The 21,811-nt window shown below is 50.6% G+C and overlaps 1 protein-coding gene across 1 annotated transcript; it reads right to left on the reverse strand.

Annotated features, from left to right (window-relative positions):
- Positions 1–8,452: 8,452 nt before the first annotated feature.
- Positions 8,453–9,916, reverse strand: POU3F2 (POU class 3 homeobox 2). Its single transcript, XM_046677674.1, has one exon. The coding sequence runs from the start codon at positions 9,782–9,784 to the stop codon at positions 8,453–8,455; it is 1,332 nt and encodes a 443-aa protein (XP_046533630.1). The 5' UTR covers positions 9,785–9,916.
- Positions 9,917–21,811: the final 11,895 nt, after the last annotated feature.

Here is a 21,811-nt window from a genome sequence, read left to right on the forward strand (position 1 = left end):
AATAGTAACATTAAAGCTCAAGAAACAGATTCACGGAAAATATGCTTTAGGGCGTCTTTTAAAAGTAATCGCACCCAGGGAACCGACGGGCAGCAGGCCAGCGACGCGGCGTCCGAGCGAATTTCGGATCCGCGTCTGCTCGGACTCGGCCAGCGTGGGGCGCGCATCTGGGGCTCAGGATGCGGCAGGGGGCGGTGGGACCTGTTCTGGGAGCCGCGGCAGTGCAGGGGGGGCGGGGGGGGATAATAAATAACTGACGCCTCTTCCAAGCCGAGGCCCACATCAAAGTTGGGGCCCCACAAGGGCCGTGCAGTTCACTGCGTTTGGGTCAACGTTATATTCCAGGGGCAAATAAAGTAATTTGAACATGCACCAACAGTTTTCCATAAAATACGAGTTAAAAGAAGTAATAGAACTAATCACTGTCTCCTCAAATCAAGTAGAAAACATTTCAATGCACTAATTAGAGTAATTAGAATAATAAGCCTCTGCCTATATGTGGTAAGACAATGTGTACAAACAACTTTATTTAATGTATACTGGTAATCAGCGATGCGTGCCTGCTTGAATGCTTAGCGCAATAAAACTACCCTCCGTCCGCCCAAACAATCAAATACAAATTAGTTTAATGATTGTGCCTGCTGAATGTCTTAGAAATCCACAGGCAGAGGCGAGTAAATAGAAGCATCCTTGTTTGCGTGCGTCCCCGCCCGGACTGGCCGCAGGGCCCGGTGAGTGGCCGCGAGCGGGCGCGGCGGGAGCGAGCAGGAGGCCCGGCGCGCCGGGCGGAGGCCGGCTGGGCGCCAGCACCGATCTGCGCCCCGCCAGAGCCCTGCCTCTGCCCTGGCCGCCTTCCCACTCCTCCTCAGCCGGCTTCCAGCCTCAGGGGCCCCGCCGCGCACCCCAGGCCCCAGGAGCCCCTCTCCCCCGCCGGGCCTCACCTCCTACTCCGGAGGCGAAAGGCCTTGTTAGAACTCCCAGCGCCCATCTACGAGGATTTTCAGAATTTAGTGATTTCCTCCCACCAGGAGACTCCTCCGAGGGCCCTTGGAGGGCTAAGAGGGGCGTCCGCTCCTGCTGCGAGGGCCCAGCCCCCGGAAGAGAACCCCAGGCCTCGGGTCTTGGGGCGGACCCTCCCTGCTCATTGTCCTCAGCTCTGACTTGGGATGATGGGGCGCCCAGAGGAGCCCCCAGATTCCCTGCGCTGGGGAATTGACTTTCCTCCTGTGTAGACAGAAGAGCGACTTGAGGCCCAGCAGGGAGTGGTCGGTTTCCGGGGTTTAGAGGCTCGCTTTCCTCCAGGCTTCAGCGCTTGGAGGGTAGGTTCCTCTCCACTGGAGGCAGGGAGCTGAGGTCAGGAGCAGCCAGAAGTTTGATGGGTGGGAGCTGAAGGGAGCACGCTTCAGAACTTCCTTGCCAGCCTCGGCTCCCTTGCTCCACTCATTGACCCTCCCCCACCCCCCCACCGCCCCCCCCCCCCGCCCCCGCCCCCAACAAGCAGGAAAAGGCCAAATTACTGTACTTCACAGGCACCTGATCACTTTTTCCTCCCTGATTTTTCTGCAGTTGCCTTCTCTACCCTCTTCTCTTGGGCCACCTTTTCCCACGATTGCCTCTCCCATGCAAAAAGCAATGTCCTGGGCCCAACTTTGCAGAGTCAAGCAGAAAAACCGCGCAGGCAGAAAGCTAGGAGATTCACCCACCCCTGGACCACTGACCCTCAGTCACCTCTGCGCCCCATCGCATCTCTGTCCCTGCCACGCGCGCCCCTACAGAGGCCCCGCCAACTCGCCGCGACTGAAACCAACTTTCCCAGGGGCGGCCGCCGTACCTAAGGCATCTGCCCTCCTCCTCCTCGCCACCTCGGCTGGTGCCCCGGGTGGGAGAACCCACCCCTAGTCGACGGGCTGCCCCCCTCCCCCACCTCCAAGCTCTCCCTGAAAAGGAAGAGTGATGGAATGGCCCTCGACGTCGGGGCTGTCGACCCTCCCCATCAGGGTTCAGGCGTCTCAGCCCGGCGGCGCAGAGAATCCCCATTCCTGGCAAACACTCCGGGGCTCTTCAGCATCCCGGAGAGAAGGCCCGGGCTGGAGGACAGGGAATGCCCGGCTCCTCTCGCTTGTCTCCGGTCCCTGCGCCGACAAGCGGGGTGGCTGGGCCTTTCTTCCAGCGGCCCTCGCTACCCCAAGGTGAGGGGCGCACGGCGAGGCGGGGGCGCCTCCCTTGCGCCCGGGCGCAGAGCAAATGCTGGTCGCGGCCCCCTCGCCCGCCTGGCCCAGGCGCTGTAACAACTTGGAAGGAATATTTTGTTAGGGGAGCAAAGAAACAGAAGTTATTAATGTCAAGTCATTCTTTCCAGAATCATGTGCTGTGGAACAGAAAAATTCCTCTGACGGAATGAGATTTCTTAACAGGAGGAGAGAAAGAACTCCCAACACTTCTGCAAGGATTTGCCTGGAACCTTAAAGCCCGCTGATTTACAATGGCTAATTTGTGTTACAAACCCGCAAGAAACTTTTCTTTTTCCCACTCTCCTGCCAAACTCTGGCTACATTTATGCGTGTGTGGCTTTTTTTTTTTTTCCTTTTTAAACAACAAACCCAGAGGAAACACTAGTGGGAGGAAAAATATATGCCCCAAATGAAAAAGGACGCAGATTCAAATTGATTCCACAGCGAGGTTTCCTATCGCCGCCGTTCTGCACACCGAGAGTTAATCGTATACAATTTATAACAATCAAAATCCCCTCCATATTGCTCCGATGGGGTCCTAATGCTCCCCTGTCTTTCTAAAATTAGTGACAAGTGAGTCTTTGTGGGGCATTTATTTCCCTCTTTTTTCTGGATGACAGCTCCCCATTCTGAGAGCAGAGAGCTGTTTGCCGCCAGCTACAGACCACTCCAGACTCAGACTCTTCACGCGCGAACCGCCCATGGAAGTTTCCCCCCAACCCCAGACAAAGAGCTATAAAAACTCAGAAAGACGTGGAAGGAATAAACTTTAAGATATAGATGCACTTTTACTGGTGTATTAAATAACATTTCAGACATTTTTTTTTAAAAAAGAAATACATCTTAATGTAATCAACAACCAGAATTCTAGGAACAATAAGGGAGGCCAGGGTTGTTCTGATGGAGTCTGATATTGTTTCTAAAATCTCTAACAGCCAAGCCAAGCAGAGTTGTTATTTAGGTAATGGGAAAGTACTACAGGATAAAGTTAATGAACTTTTTTTCTTAGGAAAAAAAAAGGAGGAAACAAATTTCCTAGCTTCCCACCAAATACAATGTGAACAATGTGAAATATTCTGGTTGTTTCTTTATCTCCATAATCTAGCAAAGCCTTAAAGAAAACTAAAAAGCCATTTTCTGGTGCTCCCATACCCATCTCTAGATCGGGGGCATTGAAATAACTCTAGCCCAAGTCCTACAGAGGTGCGCAAGTTTATTCCATGGTTTGCTAGCTGAGTGGCAAACCTCTGCCACTTTTGCATTATTTCTCACTCTGAATCAAGTGGTGGGAATATGTACCAGGATCCATGGGTCTCTCTTGCCACTAGCTGCCCCCTGTTAAGAGATTGTGTATCCTTGAAAAAGCAAACTTTCCTAAATAGGGAAAATGTATAAAATTTAGCTGTACATCTCATTTAGTTATATTGTCAAGATCCATTCATAGTACTTCAAGATTCATTTTTTGCTTTCATTTTAAATAAACACTGTCCTGTTTGCCTCACTGAAATATACAAGCAGACCCCAAGAAACATTTTTACCTTTGACCCTCACCTCATCATCCCTCTTTCTTTTTCTGTACAAGCTCCATTCTGTACCTCATTCTTTAACCTGTCTAGGACTGCAATGGAATCTAGAACAGAGTTCTATAAACTGATGGAAAAATCAACAAAGACAAATCACAGAGACCAGTGATAAAAAGAGAACTTCTCTCATCCAGCACTACCCAACCTGCTTCTGTAGCAAGGCAAATGAATGCAGCGTATAGACAAACAGGCGCAGGTACCAATGCACTCACATGCCATTTCCCCCCCATTGTTGCTATTGCATCTCTTTATTAGTTGCTTTTGGAGAAATAAGAAGCTAGAAAGATGAGTGCCTTTATTAAAGCCATTTCACCAGAAAATTTGTCCAACCAGTATATGGTTTCCACTGGTAGGAGCACGAGGAGAAGAGGCAGAGTGCCTTTGTTGCTACATCGGAAATATAAAGGAGGTAACTTCGTGGGAACCGAGGACATTGAGAAGTGCCAAGAACAATATTTGTGGCCATCCCCTCCATCTGACCCTCATATAACTCTCCCACATGATCCTTTCTCTCCCATCCTACATTATAAACTTTAAAAGTGACATATTTTGAGGAAACACAGGAGCTCTTTCAGCATGGCCGTATTCCGCATTGTTGTCTTTAGGGAAAAGGAAGGTTTGTCGTTGTGGCTAGCCAACATCTTAGGGATGACTGCCCCAGAAATTTCTTCCAGTGGCAGTGATGGAGCTTTTTCCCCTTAGCATGTACTGATTCCCCAAACCAGCATCAAAACTGCCCAAGTAGCTTTAGAATCTGAATGGCAAGCATGGGTCAAAACCATGGCGTGTCCGTTTAACACGTGATGGTTTCTAGTCACTAGCCCCTGTGGGTAAGAACAAAAAACGCCTTCTCAAGGTCCACTAAAATGCCCTGCAGAGGGCAGATGCTGCTTGTTTTCTGCCTACAATGGAGGAGGATATTGACCCAGAACTCAAATCTATATCCAGCTTAAACATTTTACCCATCAGCGTATCTGTGGTCACAGAACACTTCTTCTTTCTGTCACTTCTCCTTCAGACTATTGATAAGATCATTTGGCTGAATCTGTTTGGGACCTGAGTAATATTGACTAGGAGTTAGAAAAGATGATCAGATATAATAAGCCCAGAAACTACCTCTCAAAATGGACATTTATACTTAAACCAGCGTTCCAAGGAGACTTTAAATACACCAGGAAACTTGTAAACTAACCCAATACTGCTTGGATTTCTCACTAACCTTAAAACTGATTTTGTAAGTGTAATGTTCCATCTAAAACTATCTGAAACGGTCTGTTATTGGCATCACGGTCTTGAGTCTCTCCCATACATTCTTTTCTTTTTTTCTTTCCTTGTTTTAGAGCCTGTTTACTTGCCTGAAGAGAAATAGACACTGTTGAATAAACCATGGCAAAATCCATCTTTTTCTGTAAACCTAACAGGAATAATATATAGGGCCTATCTCTAATCACTTGGTAAACACACATATTGCCTATTGTCAGTTATTCTTTGTTGAAAGATATTTGTTAATTTTTATTAAAAAGAATAGTCCTCTTAACTAAGCCTTGCTCTTCTGTAGATCCCACATTATGTGAGGACATGTGGGTAGAGATTAAAGTCCATCTTGTTCCATTGATGCTTTCCAAAAAAGCGCAATCAGAGAAGGTAAAGCTAACCTGGAAAGAAGATACAGGGATGTCTGCATAAATTTAAAGGGGACAAATGTCTCTTTGTCAGACCATGAAATGACAAACAAATTGAAGCTCAAACCCAATGATCATTTCAATTCACTGCTACAGGCGTGGGGACTGAAAGGTTTGGGACCGATAGCTTTTGCAAGAAAAGTGAATCAGAACAGTAGCCTCTCTTAAAAAAAAAAAAAAAAGACCCTGAAAGTTATAAACATGAAACCTGGCAGTATATGCATAAAATTTATTCCAAAACTTTATGAAGTATAAAGGAAGGGAAGTGTTTCACACAGAACTCCACTCAGTCAGTATAAGGTCTAGGGCTTTTCCCCCCCTTAAAACTTGGCACTATCTTTAAAAATAAAATAAAGATATTTCAATAATTAGAACAAACTATGAAGGTATTGTGCATTTCTGTTTTATGTAGATAATAAAATATTACTTTAACATAAATATATAAGGATCTCTGCGTTTTTATTTTCCCCACAAGCACAACCAAATGTACCAAAACAAAGTATTTTTAAAGAGACTGAACAAAAAAATTACATCCCATATAGATTTTGCTCACCTACTCACTTAAAGCTACAGAAAAACAGTTTCCAGAACCTTTTTGCTTTAAAAGAAATAAATATACATTGAGGCAGGCCACTTAAAAATGATATGAAAATATTTCCCTGGGTAGCATTAAAAAAAAAGAAAAATAGACAAAGAAACATTTAAACTATTTCTGCATTTCAAAAGACAGATATTAAACATATATACATAGTGGTAAGGTTCAGTGGTAACTTAGTAAACCCATGAGAGTTAGAGAAGCTTTAGACACATCCCCTGAACTCCAGCTTCTGACCTTACCCACTCGGTAATAAGAATCTGAAAATTCATTTCCTCCACCATTGGCTATTTGCCCTGCTCTGGATTGCTCCACTAAAGGCCAGTCCCCATACCTCAGGAAGAAGCAGCGTGATGCACCGAAAGCAGCTCCATGCCCATCTCCTTGTGACATTCATTGGGGGAAATGAAATACAGGCAAATAAATATGCCCATTATAAGTCATCATTTATCTTGCAAAAACATTGAAAATGAAACAATCACAGGTGTTTGAAAAGACAATATAAAGCATATTTCCTAAAACCTTAACTACTGAGTGCAATGCTAATCTGATGCTGAACCATAATTTTATGGCATTGAGAATTTAATCTTTTAAAATAAAAATTTGCCTAATACCTAACCAGAAAAAAAGCCCTAAACTTTTAAGATTAATAAAAAGTGTTTTCCCTTTTAGCGCCCGTTTGTGCTGATTACTTTTTAATATTTTAACTGATCACAGTTTAATGGTATTTCTTTTCAATACAGTTACAAGTTTTTTCACCTACTCTCTCGGTCGAGTCTTTTGTTATGGGAGTTAACCATTTTCCATCAAGATAAGGTAAAAAGACACACTTAAAACTATTAGCAAAACTATTAACAAAAGGAAGGATTGAAAATAGCATTTTTTCCCACTGCATTTGGCTTCCTTACTGAAAGAGGGGGGAAAAGCTGTCCAAGTCAAACCAGTATTTTCTGCAATAAATTATAGGAGAAGAGGGTGTGGGACCTTAAATACGATTTGATAAACAAATGAGCTAGTGAAGACAAAACCAGTGTAGAGTGGCGATATTCTCTGTATGCATGTGCGTATTTGTGTGCTAAGAAACACAGTCTTTGCATACACCATTAAGTTCCCAGATTATTTTCTTTATGTTGAAAAAAAAAAAGCTATTAGAGGAACAAAGTTTAACTGCTGTTGTCAGCACAAATAATTCCTCATAATTAAGTTATTAAAACTGAAGGCAGAGAACTATATAGGGGTGTCTGAAGATGTATATTTCCCTAGTTCTCTCCGAAGTGCCACTTTCTTTCTGTTGGACAACTCTGGAAATATATTTAACCTCCACATTTCCTCTGAGCTCTCTCACAATGGGCCCGCCTGATGAAATGAAGCAATCAGTCACTCACTATCGATTTTTCTTTTTCTCCCCTCCACACCTCCCCCAGAAACACTGCCTGAAAATGAAGTTTACTTTGTGGCCGGTAACAAAAACCAATGCTTCACTCTCCTTTTTGTACTCCGTACTGGATTCTTGCCTTGGATAAAGCGGGTGGACCATGCACATTTCCTGAAAGCAGAGAATTATTTATTTTGTTTGAAGCCAATCGTTTTGCTTTGGTAAAAGGGGCAAATAAACGTTACACCCATGTAAAGGAGGTGGGGGGGGGTGGATCTGAAGGTAACCAAAGTTCACAAACAGCAAGAAGAACAAGGGACAACACAAGAACGTTAGAAATGGAGAGTGGCCAAGAGCTGGCTTCAACTCTCTCCGCTGAATAAAACAAAACAAACCCCGGCAATTTCAAAATGAACGGTGGGAGAAAGAAAAATACGTTCACGAATTTGTTCCTGTAAACTTCGATTTTCTTGCAGTGCAAACTGACGTGGTTAAATTTTGCCTACATCAAGAAACGTGTGTATTTTTTCCTTTTTCCTGATGGGGGTCCACATTAAACAAACACAGCAGCAAGTGCCAACTCGGAGCATCAGGAAGCTGTGTTTTGTGTTTATCAAGGTTTGGTGGACTTTTTCTTTCTTTTTGGTAATTTGTTTAGTTTTGCCAGGTATTTAACTCAGTGCTTGCCATCTCTCTTTCTCTCTCTATCACACACTCTCTCCTCACGCTCTCTGTGAGACAATCCACTTCACTGCCTGGTTACTAGCCTGTAAAGGTCAAAACATATCATTACACCTGCTACCGTTTAAAGGATAGTCCAGTGCCTTAGTTGCTTTCCTTAATTTTTTTCTTTGTAAGGGACGGGGAAATAATAATTAAAAATAAAAGAACAATCAGAAGTTAGAGAGGGAACAAGGGGGCCAGGAAAGGGCCGTGGACCGAAGGGGAGGGGGAGCCCCGCGCTCTGCCCCTCCCCCTGCTCGAGTTCACTGGACGGGCGTCTGCACCCCGTGGTGAGGTGGCGTGTCCCTACTCCCCCCGTACACATCCTCGGCGCCCGGCAGAGTCCCTCCGGGAGGGGTCATCCTTTTCTCTTTCTGTCTCCTGTTACAAAACCAAACTCTCACCACCTCCTTCTCCAGCTGTAAGCTGTCCGCGAGGGAAGTGATCTCCTGGGCCGAGGGCTTGGGGCATTTGAGGAAATGGCTCTCCAGAGCCCCCTTGACGCTCACCTCGATGGAGGTCCGCTTTTTCCTCTTGCGCCCCTGCGCCGCGATCTTGTCTATGCTCGTGGGGCTGCCCGAGGACGAGTCCGCCTCCTCCAACCACTTGTTCAACAAAGGCTTCAGCTTGCACATGTTCTTGAAGCTCAGCTGCAGGGCCTCAAACCTGCAGATGGTGGTCTGCGAGAACACGTTGCCGTACAGGGTGCCCAGAGCCAGCCCCACGTCCGCTTGGGTAAATCCCAGTTTGATCCGCCGCTGCTTGAACTGCTTGGCGAACTGCTCCAGGTCATCCGAGGTCGGCGTGTCCTCGTCCGAGTGCGGGTCGTGGTGCGCGCCGGGGTGGCCCGGCGGGCCTTGCGGGGGCGGCGGCGGCGGCGGCTGCGGGTGTGGATGAGAGTGCGGGTGCGGGTGGTGGTCCGCGTGGTGCGGTTCGTCGTGCGCGTCCCGCAGGCCGTGGTGGTGCAGCCCGGCCGGCTGCCCGCCGGCGCCCAGCATGCCGTTCACCGTGAAGCTGGGCTGCGAGTAGAGCAAGCCGCCGTTGGACGCTCCCATGGAGGGCGGGAGGTGCGCTGCAGCCGCCGCGCTCCGCCATGCCCCGGGCCCCGGGTGGTGGTTGGCGGCGTGGTGCACCAGATGCGGCGGCCGCTGCTGTTGCTGCTGCTGTTGCTGCTGCTGTTGCTGCTGCTGCTGCTGCTGTTGCTGCTGCTGGTGCTGCTGCTGCAGGGCGCCTGGCCCGTGCAGCTCGTCGCCGCGGCCGCCCTGCTGTACCACCACGGAGGGCTTGATGTCCGGCTGGCCCAACGGGCTGGTGGACCACGGGGAGCCGTCGCCGCCGCCCCCGCCGCCTCCCCCGCCCCCGCCGCCGCCGCCACCACCCCCGCCGCCGCCGCCGTGGGACAGCGCGGTGATCCACTGGTGAGCGTGGCTGAGCGGGTGCCCGTTGCTCTGCAGCGCGCCGTAGTCGCCCTGCACCAGGCTCTGCGCCTCGCGGTAGCCCCCCGCGCCCTGCTGCATGCCGCCCGGCGGCTCGGCGTGCACGATGGAGGCGCTGGAGGTGAGCAGGCTGTAGTGGTTAGACGCTGCGGTCGCCATGACTCTCAGAGCCGGACTGAGCGCTCCGGTTAAAGGAGCCGCGCATTTGACAGTTACTTTTTCACCTCGGGCTCCTCTCCCCGCTCGCTCTCTTTCTCTCTCCTCTCTCTCTCCCCCAGCGGGCAGCTCCGACGCCCGCTCCGACGCCTTCTGTTGCTGCTCCTGCTATTACTGCTGCTGCCGCCGCCGCCTCCCGCCCGCCCGCCCTCGCTCTCTTTCTCCTCCTCTCCCTCCTTCTTGCTCTCGCTCACTCTCTGACTAGCTCCGCGCTCCCCCCTCTCCCTGCTCTCTCCAGCTCTCTCCCGCTCTCTTGGCAGCGCCGGCTCGCAGCGGCACGCGCCTGGGCCCCGCCCCCTCCGCCCCCTCCCATTGGCTCCGCGCCCTTTGATTTACGTGGATACCACTAGCAACCTCCCAGGCCGGCGCCACTGATTGGCGCAGAGCTGCCCCCTCCTCCTCCCCCCGGACACGGAGTCCTTTTAGCCCTCCTCCGGTCCCCCCTCGCCACCCGATTCAGATTCTCTTAGTTCTCACCTCCCCTTTTCCCCCGCCCCCGGCCTCCTCCGCCCCTCTCAGATGGGCCCCGCCCCCCATCTGTCTCCTGTGCAAACAAACCCGGGAGGGGTGGGGGGTGGCCCCGACGCTTTTGCGACCACAGCCACTTGGAAGACTTGGGTGGCGGGGGGTGAAGGGGGTGGGTCGTCGGTCCACCTCTTCCCCGTAGGGCTGGGGGAGGGGGTGAAGAAGGAGGGAGGAAGAGAAAGGCTGAGTCGCACCGAGCCAGTGGGAGCCCGATTTTTTTTCACCTTGGGGGACACACACACACACACATCTCTTAAACCTAGAGCCAGAAGCCAGACTTGTCCCCTTTTGAAGTCTCCTTTTCCCCCACGGTTAGAATTTCAATGCCCTTGTGCTTCTTGCTCCAGGGTGTGCGACGCTTTTGCCCCGAATAAAGGTCCTCTTCGTCCCCTCCTCTCCCCCGTAGCGCAGGCTCTCTTCCTTTTAGGTTCTAGGCCCAGTTGCCTCCCAGCCCCTGGGCGACAGGACCCCACGAGAGGCAGTCTCAGCCCGCGCATCGGCTTGTGAGAGACTCCTGTTAAGACGCAGAGTTGCCTGCCCTGACCGCGCCGCGGTCTGGACTGAAAACAAAACAAAACTCTAAAAGTCTCTGTGAGATTCACACACTGGGGCGCGCGCACAGTTTTTGGTTTAGAAGACTAGGAGCCTGCGCGGGCCGACCTTTGCCTTGTGCGAGGCTGCGGGAGCTCCAGCAAGGGCTGCTGGGCCTCCGGGTGGGTGGAGGCACCAAGGGCCGCTCCGGGAAGCCCAGCGGCTGGGGCTGCGTGCGCGCTTCCCCGCGCTTCTGGCGCTTTTCTCGATGCAACTTTTTCCGTTAGCTGCTTCGAAAAGGAGGAAGAGTATGTGAAGGAAAATGGGCTGATTCTAGGGGAGCCTTCCTAATCGGTAACTTCGGCGAGCGCCAGCGGACGGGGTTGGTCTAACTCAGCTCTCAGGAGCTCGCTAGCGAAGCTCCCTGCCTCGCTTCAGCCACGAACTCCAGAGCAGGATTGCGGGACGGTGCCCTGGCGGCGCCGCTCTGAGAGCGCTAGCGCGGCGCACCGTCAGTCCCCAAACCGCAATGAGCAGGTGCCTGCCGCCGGTTTCGGAGCCCGCGAGCCGAGTAGGAGACACTCGGGCGCTCCCCGGCTGGCTGGAGCGGGCCAAGTGCACAGCGCCGATACCAAGAAGCGAAACAAAAGTTGCTGCCGGGAAGAGAAAAAAGACCTCAGGGAACGTGAATCGCATCCCCACCTCTCACCCTTGGCCCCGCGCGGTGTAGCCTTAGCGCTGGACCTGCGGGCGGTCGTGGGTTTGTGAGGGAAACCAAATCAACTCTCAAGGGGAGCTCTTTGGGGACTCCAAGCATCTTAATCTAGACAGTAAAGTGGAGCGGGCCAGAAAATTCATCATTACTAACGAGGAGCGGAGCTCTTTGGGGAGTGGCTGAGCTGTTTATAAATCACCACGTTGAGCACCCGCCCGGGCAAGGCGCTTTGGCTGAGAATTTCCACGTGCCCTGTGTTTATGAGCGTGTATGTGGGAGAGAGAGAAACGGTTAAGGGAGGGGCGAGCCCACAGGCCGCCAGCAGGACGGACCTGCATCTCCCACGCGCGCACCCGCGCGGCGAGGCGAGGACACACATCGCGCGTCGCTCGGTCCCAGCGCAAGCGCGGAGCCACACCGGACGCGCGCCTGGGGGCTGCTAGGGATCCCGTAACTTTGCCCCGCTAGGAAAAAATGAAAAAGTCCCAGCCTCTGAGCGCGCAGACTCGGCGGCCGGCGTCCGCAGCTCCCGGACTGAGAACTAAAGGGCCGGGCGGCGGGCAGGACCGCCTCCTCCCCACAGCTGCCTCGAGTCCCCCGCGCTGGGCGCGCGGCTCTCCCGGGGCCTTGGGAGCGCACAGGCCGATCGCCAGCCGCGTCCCGTCCTGTCCCCCACCCCTCGGAAAACTCAGAGCTCCCACAGATGGAAGAATCCCGCCGCCGCGTCCGGATACTCAGCATCTCCCTGCAGCCAACTCCCCACCGCGCCCCCCCTCGCCCGCCCCTTCCGGGGCAGGTGTCTGCTTTTCTCTGGATTTGATTTCACATTTCTCAAGGGACAAGGCCCTTTGCAGCCCGTGGGGTGATACACTCGAGGGAAGAAAAAGCTTTCCAGATGCATCACTGAGGGAACCAAGGAGGCCAGGTTCAGAGTCAGTTTAAAAGTCCCCCCACTTTCCTCTCCTTCTGCCTCCTCCCCTCACCCCGGACGTAGGGCGCTGGGGGTCGGCAAGAATAGGCTGCACTTGTACAGCAAAACTTCCTGTCTGCAATGGGACTTCACTGGCGATTACTGCTCTGAGATCCATCCCACGTTGAAGTCCTGGGTCCCCAGTCCACCCCTCACCCCGCCTCATACCGCTGGCTGGCGAGCGAGCGGAAACGCTCTCAGCAGGGTAAACGCGGGTAGTTCTACTGGATTAATCACCCAATAACCCCCCCGGGGGTACACAAAGCAATATCCCTGGGCCTCGCCTCCTCACCCCACCCCCACCCCCGGAGTCGGGCCAATCACCGGGCGGGCAGGGCTGGGCGCGCACAGTGGTTCTGGGTACCACCTCCTCCCGCGCCACCCCTGCTTCCCCGCCTGTCGCCAGAGGCCCGGCTGGCGCGAACGCCGGGTCCTGAGTAGCCTCGGCTTCCTGTCTGCCTCCCGGCGCGGCGCCTCCCTGGGGCTCCTGGAACCTCGGAGGTTTTAGCTCCAGATGGGGGCCTCTTCGTCTTCCCTCTCCTCCTCCCCCTGTCGAGGGCGCCTTTCTTTGCGGCTGACCCCACCATGGCAGAGTCCGCCTGTCTGCCTGTCTTTCTCCACCCGCATAAAAGCAGGTTGACGGTGTCTCGAGGAGACATCTCCAGGTTTTGATTCAGCTCATTCCCTTTCACTGTTCAAAGCAGCTGTTCAAATACAGAGACTGCTTACGTTGACGTGGAGAGGATTTCAAACGACCCTAAAATGCTTTGAACTGACAAGGTGTCTTGATATCTCCCTCACTCCAGCACAGCTCCCCGAGATCACTGGCTAGGACAATGGCTGAGCAGGCGGTTCGTGCGGGCCTCGCTGCCTCGGGGGCGGGCTGCTTGGTCCCTGGGGCCCCTTCCGCGAGGGCAGGCTCCAGGCACCCTGAGAGGAGATCCTGACAAGGGCGCCAGCCCATCCCCTTCTCCTACGTCCCGAGGAAGGGCTCTACTCAGTTAGTATCCTGACCTGGACGGGTGTGAAGAAGCGGTGCGGACACCCTGCTGCCCGGTGCTCTGCAAGGAGAGGAAATAACTCAACAGCTAAACCCCCAAGACCTATATTTATCCCCACACTCTCCCACTTCTCGAAAGAGTGAGCCGGGCCTGGGTCTCGGTAGTCCCCCAGCATCTTGACTCAAGGCCCCCAAAGTCTTCACCTGGGTAACAGTAATGATACCAACCCAAGCACTCTAACTTCAACTATAATTTATTAATGGTTTCATCTAGTAAACACACTCACACTGTATATAAAATATCATTTATTTATTTCTATATATCAGGACTTGACAGAAAAACCAGCATAATCACTCCTGTTCATTGCCAAAAGGACACAGTTGTTAAAATAGAGGTGAGATGGTATTCATTTGATAGGTCTTAATTTATTTCTTATTTAGATAGTCCTATGGTAATAGAAATCAGGAAACAAAGGACATTTTCTTAGGAGGTGGCAACTGGTTGAAACTTGGGTAAAACTGCCTATGGTGTTTCCCTTTTAGTGTACTACCTGGAGGATTGTTTGAGTCCCTTCTCTTTCTCCTCTCCTCCTTCTGCCTTGTCCCGGGTCATTCATTCCCCTGCTTTCCGCTCTCCTGGTAGCCCCCAGAAGCTGTTTGATTTGGTGGAGCGCTCCCTCACATTTGAATGGAACTTTTTTGCTAAGGGCCTACAGAATGTCAAAACTGAGGCTCCCACTTCAGAGCGGCAGCTTTAAACAGCCAATCCACACAAAGACGCAGCTGGCTGCTTTAATGAAAACCTCCTTAAGGCTCCAAGAACTGCAGACTTGGAGATGCATTCATAAGAAGCATGCAAAATGCATTTCCAAGTTGCCAGTTCTTGTGAGAGGCACAATAAACATTTACCTTTAAAAAAAGGACAGAAATTAACATCTTTAATTATGTAGGAGCATATTGTCTCCTGAATTTAAAAAATCCCATATAGATCTATATCAGTTACCATCTATATATACATTTTACAAGTTTCTAAATGTGCATCTGTCTCCATGTCATAAACGGTCTTGAGGAAGGAAAAGTTTTCTGAAAGTTGAAACTTCCATTCTTCATATGCTTGGCAACTCCACGTTTGTCCACGCCTCACATACAGACAATTCTATTTTATCTTCACTACTGGGTAAACCAGTGAGATGTACTGTTCTAAGTTCAGTATTTGAAATGGAATTATTTGAATTCATGGATATTAATCTCTTTCCCTTTTTCTTCCAGTTCTGAATCTCGTCATTAAAAGTGATCCCCCCTTTGTAGTCCACAAGTGAATATTTTATAGACAGGCACGGCTTGAAGACTTCTAAAACCATATCACCCAGGCAGTCTAGCTGTTTCAGGGATTACTTTGAGTAATTTATCAAAGGAAACCTGCTAAATTTTGAGTGGTGAATATGAGGCCTTATGGGGGAGAAAGCATAAAGGACACGTTCCATCAGTGTACAAGATAAATTCTATTTGGAGTTAATACAGCGTGTTTATATTGAAATATCAGGAAGAGAACACTAGGCGATTGGTGGCTCCTAGTTTCCCTCCTGAAGTTTCGTTTTCAAAGGACTAACAGTGAAATGACTCCTAACAATGGAGCCTGAAGGTGTTTCCAAACATCAGCCCCCCACCTGCCTCCCCCCGCCCCCCCCCCCTTAAAGCAGGTGGGGTGAATGGCTGGCCACCAGGACAGAATGATAACACTTTGATAAATTAAAGTGATTTCAACAGAAACCTCCTTAGCTCTAAAACATTTGGAGATGCACTGAGATGAAGCCCATGCGGCAGTCCCTTCCCTCCCTTTTCCTCTCGAGCAATCAGAGAAGCGCAAGGCAAGGGGCGAGAGCACGGCACACACCTGCGCACGGGCGCGGGGGAAGGGCGTACTCGGCACTGATGCCTCCGTGTCCGAGAGCTAGGGCTGGGTATACATCGCTGGGGGAAACAAAGATGCCTTTGGTTGAGGTTGGACTTCAGTTTTCTTATTCTGACTACACAGAGCATGAATGCAAATCCCTTCTAAAGTGAATGTACGAGTGCACTTAACAAATGTGTTGTTAGTGACGGGGGGGGGGGCGGGGGGGGGTGGGGTGGGACCCGGCAGGGGAGGAGTGGTCCACCGGAGCAAAGTTTTTTCTTGAGAGCAGTTAACCACACCGGTAATAGCTGTGTGCCGGGACCTTCTGCTGGGTCTCTGAGTTCCAGAACTATCATTCCAGGCACCTTTGGACTTAATAAAGTTAGAGATGACTATTTTTTTTAAAGACAGGTTTCCAGAATGTGGGTCCTGGGGGTGTAGAGGCTGGCACTGTAGGGAAGAAGACGCAGAAAGAGGAAGCCTTAGGCAGGTTGGAGCAATGAGACCAGCTCGCTCCTCTTGTCTGTCCTGCGAGTTTTCGATGGTAACCTAGGGCCGCTGGGTCCCAGCATTAAATGCAAAATGGGAAAACAGGACACGGCCGAGTCACAGGCCTGATCATATTAACGCCCTAGGTCAGAGGGAGAGAATAATGAATAGGCGCGGAGCTCAGTTCGTGGAAGGGAACTTAATTAACCTTGAGAGAGTGAAAGAAAGTCAGAGATCACGCCTAGGACAGTGGTTTGGGATGCTTATATTTAAGTGATTGTGAGTGTGTGTTGGGGGGGAGGAGGGGAGGGAAGAGAGTAGTCTGTTTTGCGCATTATATTACTAATTTTTTTTAACCCTGAAAAAAGCTGGAGTTTGTTCTACTCAGGGCCATCCAATCATCCACACAATCCCTCAGGGAACTCGGCTGCCAGAGCCCCCGAGCTCCGCCGGGAGGTGGTGTGTCCGGGCCTCGGCCTGCGTGGGGGATCAGCGCCCGTAGGGAGAAGGGGCTGAGGCGTCCCCGCGCCCTAGCCTGACCTCCGGAGGGACTGCTGGGGATCAGAGCGGGGTGGGGGTGGGGGCGTTCCCTGCCACCGAGCCACTGAGCTCCTAGGCAGGTCCTGGCTGCGATCCGGGGGAGGAAGACGAAGGCGAGAAGCAGGAGGCCGGGCCATTGTCCAGGGAGGGCGCATTTTTGTCCGGATGCTGCTGGTTGCTATAGCGAGGAGGGAAATCCAAACAGAAGGGCTCAGTTCGCCTCCCTTGGGCCTGGGAGCAGCGTTCCTTCCTCTCAGCCAAAATAAAAGTGCCGCTCGAGGCCTGGCACCCCTTCCCCGGAGAGTTGACTAAGGGCTCGAGGAAAGGGGCCCAGAGGATCCGGGCACGGAGCAAGGGGAGGGGGTGCCCAGCCCCGCAGTGATCGGCCCAGCAGGTTACTGCCGGGGCGGGAGGAATGCACCAGCCACCACCGACTCTCCCTCCTCGCTCTCTCCCGGCCCACTCTTTGCCTGCCGTATTTTATTTAGGGGAAAAAACAAAAAATCTCACAACTTGCTCCAACTCGTGAGACTTTCCCGGTGGGTGAAACCCGCTCTTCGCCGGGGCTGATGGCAGCGTTTCGGCATTGGAAACGCCGTCGGAGGAGAGCGACCTGCGCGCGGCGCCCGACGCTGCACGGGGAAGGAGATAGCGTAGGAGAGGCAGAATGACCCGTTTGTTAGGAGTTTAAAAATCACTCAAAAGAAATTTTGCTAAAAAGGAGTGTAGAAGCAAATTTCTCACATTTAAAAGAGACTCTTATTTTGCAGTACTTTTTTTTTTTTAATGACTTGCTATTCAACTTTGGAAACTGTGTGAAGAGAAGGTTACCATAAAGGCTCTTTATGGCTTATAATTTCTCCAACCGCGTAGCTTAGAATAGCTAGGGGGAAACGGCAATATTTAACTAAATGGTGAGCTGGTAGCTTTAGAAAATTTTGAGTTGGTACTTTTAAAAGGGGGAATATTAGTTGACTCCCGGTCAGGTAAAAAGTTAGGATTTTGGGGGAAAAGTTATCTACACCAGAATGAGACTGGATAATAGGGACTTTTTAAAAATTAATTCTCTTTTACTCTCCTGTGACTTTTAAATTCTCTCTCTCCCTCTCTCTTTCTCTCTCTCTCTCTGCCTGTCTTCTGTGTGTGTCAGTCTCTGGCCTAGAAGCTGCGTGAAAAACTACGGGGAAAACTTTTATTTGACTGGAGGAAAGTATTTGAAAGGCATATTTAAAAGCATTTGTCTCTCTCCTCCATTTAAAATATATTCCTTTCTTTCCAGTGACAAATCCCTTTAAAAAAAAAAGTTCACACAACTTTGTAAGAAGTTCCTTAATTCATAATAATATTCACATTTTTAAAAATGCTTGAAAGAAATCATGTTAATGAAGAGAACATTTGCAGTAATTTGGTGATAATTATCAGAATCGCCACATATTCGCAGAGGCTTGAACAATACGTGTTCAGAGAAAAGCAAAACACATTATTTTAATAGTCTGATATGCAAACTATGGACCGCTCAATTATGTGGCTTAACAATGCACACATGATGTGATCTTGTTATTGGGATGGGAAGGTCTGCCGTGAGTCACTCCTAAGACCAAGTGTGTTCTCATATCCAATAAAATGCATTGCCATGGAGCAGGGGCCCCTGCCAAACTGCATTTAAGAGAATAAAAATTAATGACTGAGAATTTGAGCGTTAAATTAACATTAATTATATGACCTGCATGCTGGAAAGATTAAATTTCTTACGCCCTAATTAGATAACATCTCCTCATACATCAAACAATTTCCATTTTCATTTCCAGGTTTCAGGAATACAGTGCAAGGTGGGGAGAAGCAATAGCTGAGGGGTTCCCTTCTCTGAGGTCAGAATCTGGGGTGTCCAGCTACCATCTCCACTGCTTTCCTTTCCTTCTTCCATTGGCTTCATCAGGAAGAGCCCTCAGGTTGGAGGTCATATTATAGAGAATTAAGCTCATTCTTCACCTGTACAGACAGTGGTAGCTGGACAGCAGGGAGCTTGGTGGGCGGACCCCAAGTAGACCTGGGGCATCAGAGAGACGCGTTGCAGCTGCCCTAAGAAGGCTGGGCCACCAGTCAGCGTCCCAGGCCAGGAAAACTAGGCGGTAGGAAGCCTGCGTGGACGTGGAAAGCAGGGAAGTCCAGCCAAAACGCACCACGAGAACCCTTTGAGAGCAGAAACGTCTAAACTAGAAAGTCAAGGATGCAAGTGATCCTCAACGTTGTATGTGGAAAAGAAAAAAAGGTTTTCTTAGAAGAAGGACAACCAAAGGCCAGGACATCGGCACTCATTTCCTTCATGAAGAGGTTTAGAAGAGGTTTGTCTGCCGTCTCCCCGGCAGAGCGCTGACATTTTGAAATCTCACACCACACTGGCCACAGGCGCCCATGCCAGGGAGGCCGCTTCGGCCTCGGTCCGGCCCTGTCTGGGGCGAACACGTGGCGGGCGTCGGCCACAGGGTGGGGAGAGGGCCGCGTGTGTGTATGGGGGAGTCTCCCGTATTTGAAAACCTGTTGTTGATGAAGAGGGACAAGGAAAGGGCAGGATTAGGGCGAATAGTACTCTCCGATCCCAGGACAGATGGTCGGTGGTAGAGCGTCCGTTCTGTCTGTTCCTAAGACGCGACCTGGGGGTCTCAGGGCTCCGAAGAAGGCTGCCAAGTGCATTTGGTTTGGAAACCACGCACAAGGACTTACATTCCTGGGTTTAGGATTTGGAGTTTTCTCTTGGATTTTCCGTGTGGCCCCGGACCTCTCACGTTTCCTCATACCCCCTTCCTCCTCAGCCTCACCTGCCCTAGGGATGGTAAAGAATAGCGGGACCTTTGGGACAGCTGCCCGGAGCACCAGGCGGTACGAGCCAAGCAAGATTAAAACCTCAAGGCGGCGGATTCTAAGTCACTCCGAATAGAGTTTTCACTTGTCAGTGTGTCCATTCAGCCACTTTCAGGCTTCTGGGGAAAAGGGCAGGCGTGCTTGAGCGCGAGTCTACGCGGTCGTAAATAGTCTGGGACGCGGCGGGGGAAGGGGGCGTTAGGAAAGTTAGCAGATGAGGCAGAGGAGGGGCTCTGCCTGCGGGATCCCCTGCCCGCCGGGCCGTCGGGAACCTGGGGAAGGGGGGAGGGGAGAGGGGAGAGGCTGGGAGGGGCGCGCCCGGCAGGCCTGGGCCGGGGGACGCTTTCCGAGGCTCCAGCGGGGCGGCTCCCTCCGGCCGCCCGCCTGCCCGGCCTTCCCGCTGTCCGCCCGCGGCGAGGGCGGGTGCCGCCGGCCCGCGCGCTGTCCAGCGCACGCTCAGACTTGGCAGTAACCTAGCGAACTCCGCGCCCCCGGGGAAATCCAATCTCGCGGTTGGAATGGACCTAAAAGTTAGCCCACCCCTTGTCTGGGGCTGGCAAATTGCCGCCTGAGTTCCGCGCGGAGTGTGGGGCCCCGGGATTGTGGGGTGAGGAGGCGGGGCTGGGCTCCCAGGCCCGGAGACGCGCCTTCACGGAGTCGGGGGACGGATGGGGGCATCTGGAAAGTTTGGCGATGTTTGAAACCCGGCACGCGCTCTCCCTCTCTCGCTCCCTCCCTGCTGCTTGCTGAAGGGGTTCAGAAGGAAGTGGGTAAGGATGGGGGTAATAAAGGTGAAGTGGGAGTGAAAACCGATGGAAGATGGTCCTCCCGCCTTCCTGAAAAATACAGAACTCTCTCTCTTGGCAGAGAAACATCTCTCCTGGCAGGGCTACCGAATTAGAATGTCGCAGCTGTCGTGGCAGGAACTTCGCAGCCCCGCTACCTGGGCCGGGAGAAGCCGCCGCTCTCTCGCCTCATGCCCTCTGCGCAGCGCTCTCGGTCGGCAGCGTGTTTCTCCTTTACGCGGATTCCCCCTTCTCCCCCGGCGTGCCTTTGCTCGAAATGGTTACTCCTTTTAGAAATTGGAAAATCAATACTAGTTTAGCCTCTTCCGTGAGATGATGCACTGTCTAACCTCATAGAGAGGGAAACGGCCGAAGGCATGGCTCCAGCCTCTGGAGAATTTTACATAGAAATTTACAATGAACGATAGTCATGAGCGCTGCTGAAACAGAAATTGGTTTAGTAGCGTTACTCTAAGCCCAAGACACACCTCTTACGCATTCTCTGTTTGGTCGTGGTTGAGGTTTGGTTAAATGATTGATCAGAAGCTTGTTCTGTGGGTGTTTATTCTTCCTGTTTTCTTAAACCCCGTCTTGGATGGCTTCCTGTTAGGTTTCCAATGCCATTTGCAGCACAGACAGATTTCATATGCCTACTGCAGATTGTCTTCAAAGTTTTAGTTTAAAGAGCATTATGTAAACCTCTCTCTATTTACATAAGAGCTTTAACTCAAACCTCGCAGAAAACCGTTTATTACCAACTGAAACCCATCCAGGGGAGCCCCATAACGACCTGTATCCTTATGACACTCTCAACAACAGCAGTAGTTCATTCTTTTGGAAAAAAGAAAAAAGTAGATGCAACAAAGAACTGGAGTATTTTGCATTTTTATGCAGCTTGGTTTTACATTATTGGAGCATTATTCTTAAGCTTTGTTCAGGCTGCGGCGACATTTATAGGATACGCTTTTTCTCTATGTGGTCAGCATTTGTCTAGGCCACAGAGCTGGCCCTGTTTCCCTTAAATTTAATCCCAAATGTGAGAACAAATGTGACTTAGTAGAATCCATTAAGTGCAGATTTTACTAAATTACTAAAAGGATTCATGAATACATGATTACTGTAAAGAAAAGTCAAGCAATAATAAAATATACAGAATAAAAAGGTTTATTTCTTTTTTACTACCTTCACTTCTATCACATTTCTCTTCCCATAGATAACCAAGGCTAAGAGATTGAGTTCCTTTCTCTCCTTCTTTCTTTCCACATACTTATTAAACTTTTGGGAAGAATTTTATTGTTATATTTCCATTTAGGCAGATGGGGAGTTCAAATAAGGAGTTCAAAATTGGGCACTATAAGGACAGACAATATTTTGTCCCAAATCACATGGGAAGTTAACTTTTGGGGTATGGCTCTATCTTTGTTACTGCATTAGCTGGAACAAAAGTCATTTAGACATTGGCACTCTCATGTCAATAGAAAAGATCAACAAGAGTCCTAGGGACATCTTTGCTTAACTATTAGAAGCTAGAAATGTTTCAAGAGAGTTCTTAGAGTCTGAGGTCCTTCCTAGTGACCATCTTTTATTTAAACAATCTCCCGTTTGCCTGCAGACCCAGGATGGATGCTGTTCTATAGCCGTGTCTCCAACATAGAACTCGTC

This window comes from Equus quagga, chromosome 11 (assembly GCF_021613505.1).
Source record: "Equus quagga isolate Etosha38 chromosome 11, UCLA_HA_Equagga_1.0, whole genome shotgun sequence".
NCBI lineage: Eukaryota > Metazoa > Chordata > Mammalia > Perissodactyla > Equidae > Equus > Equus quagga.

What these genes read in the sequence shown, in the direction of transcription:
- POU3F2 (XM_046677674.1), bottom strand. Translation starts at nt 9,784, where the DNA reads ATGGCGACCGCAGCGTCTAACCACTACAGCCTGCTCACCTCCAGCGCC.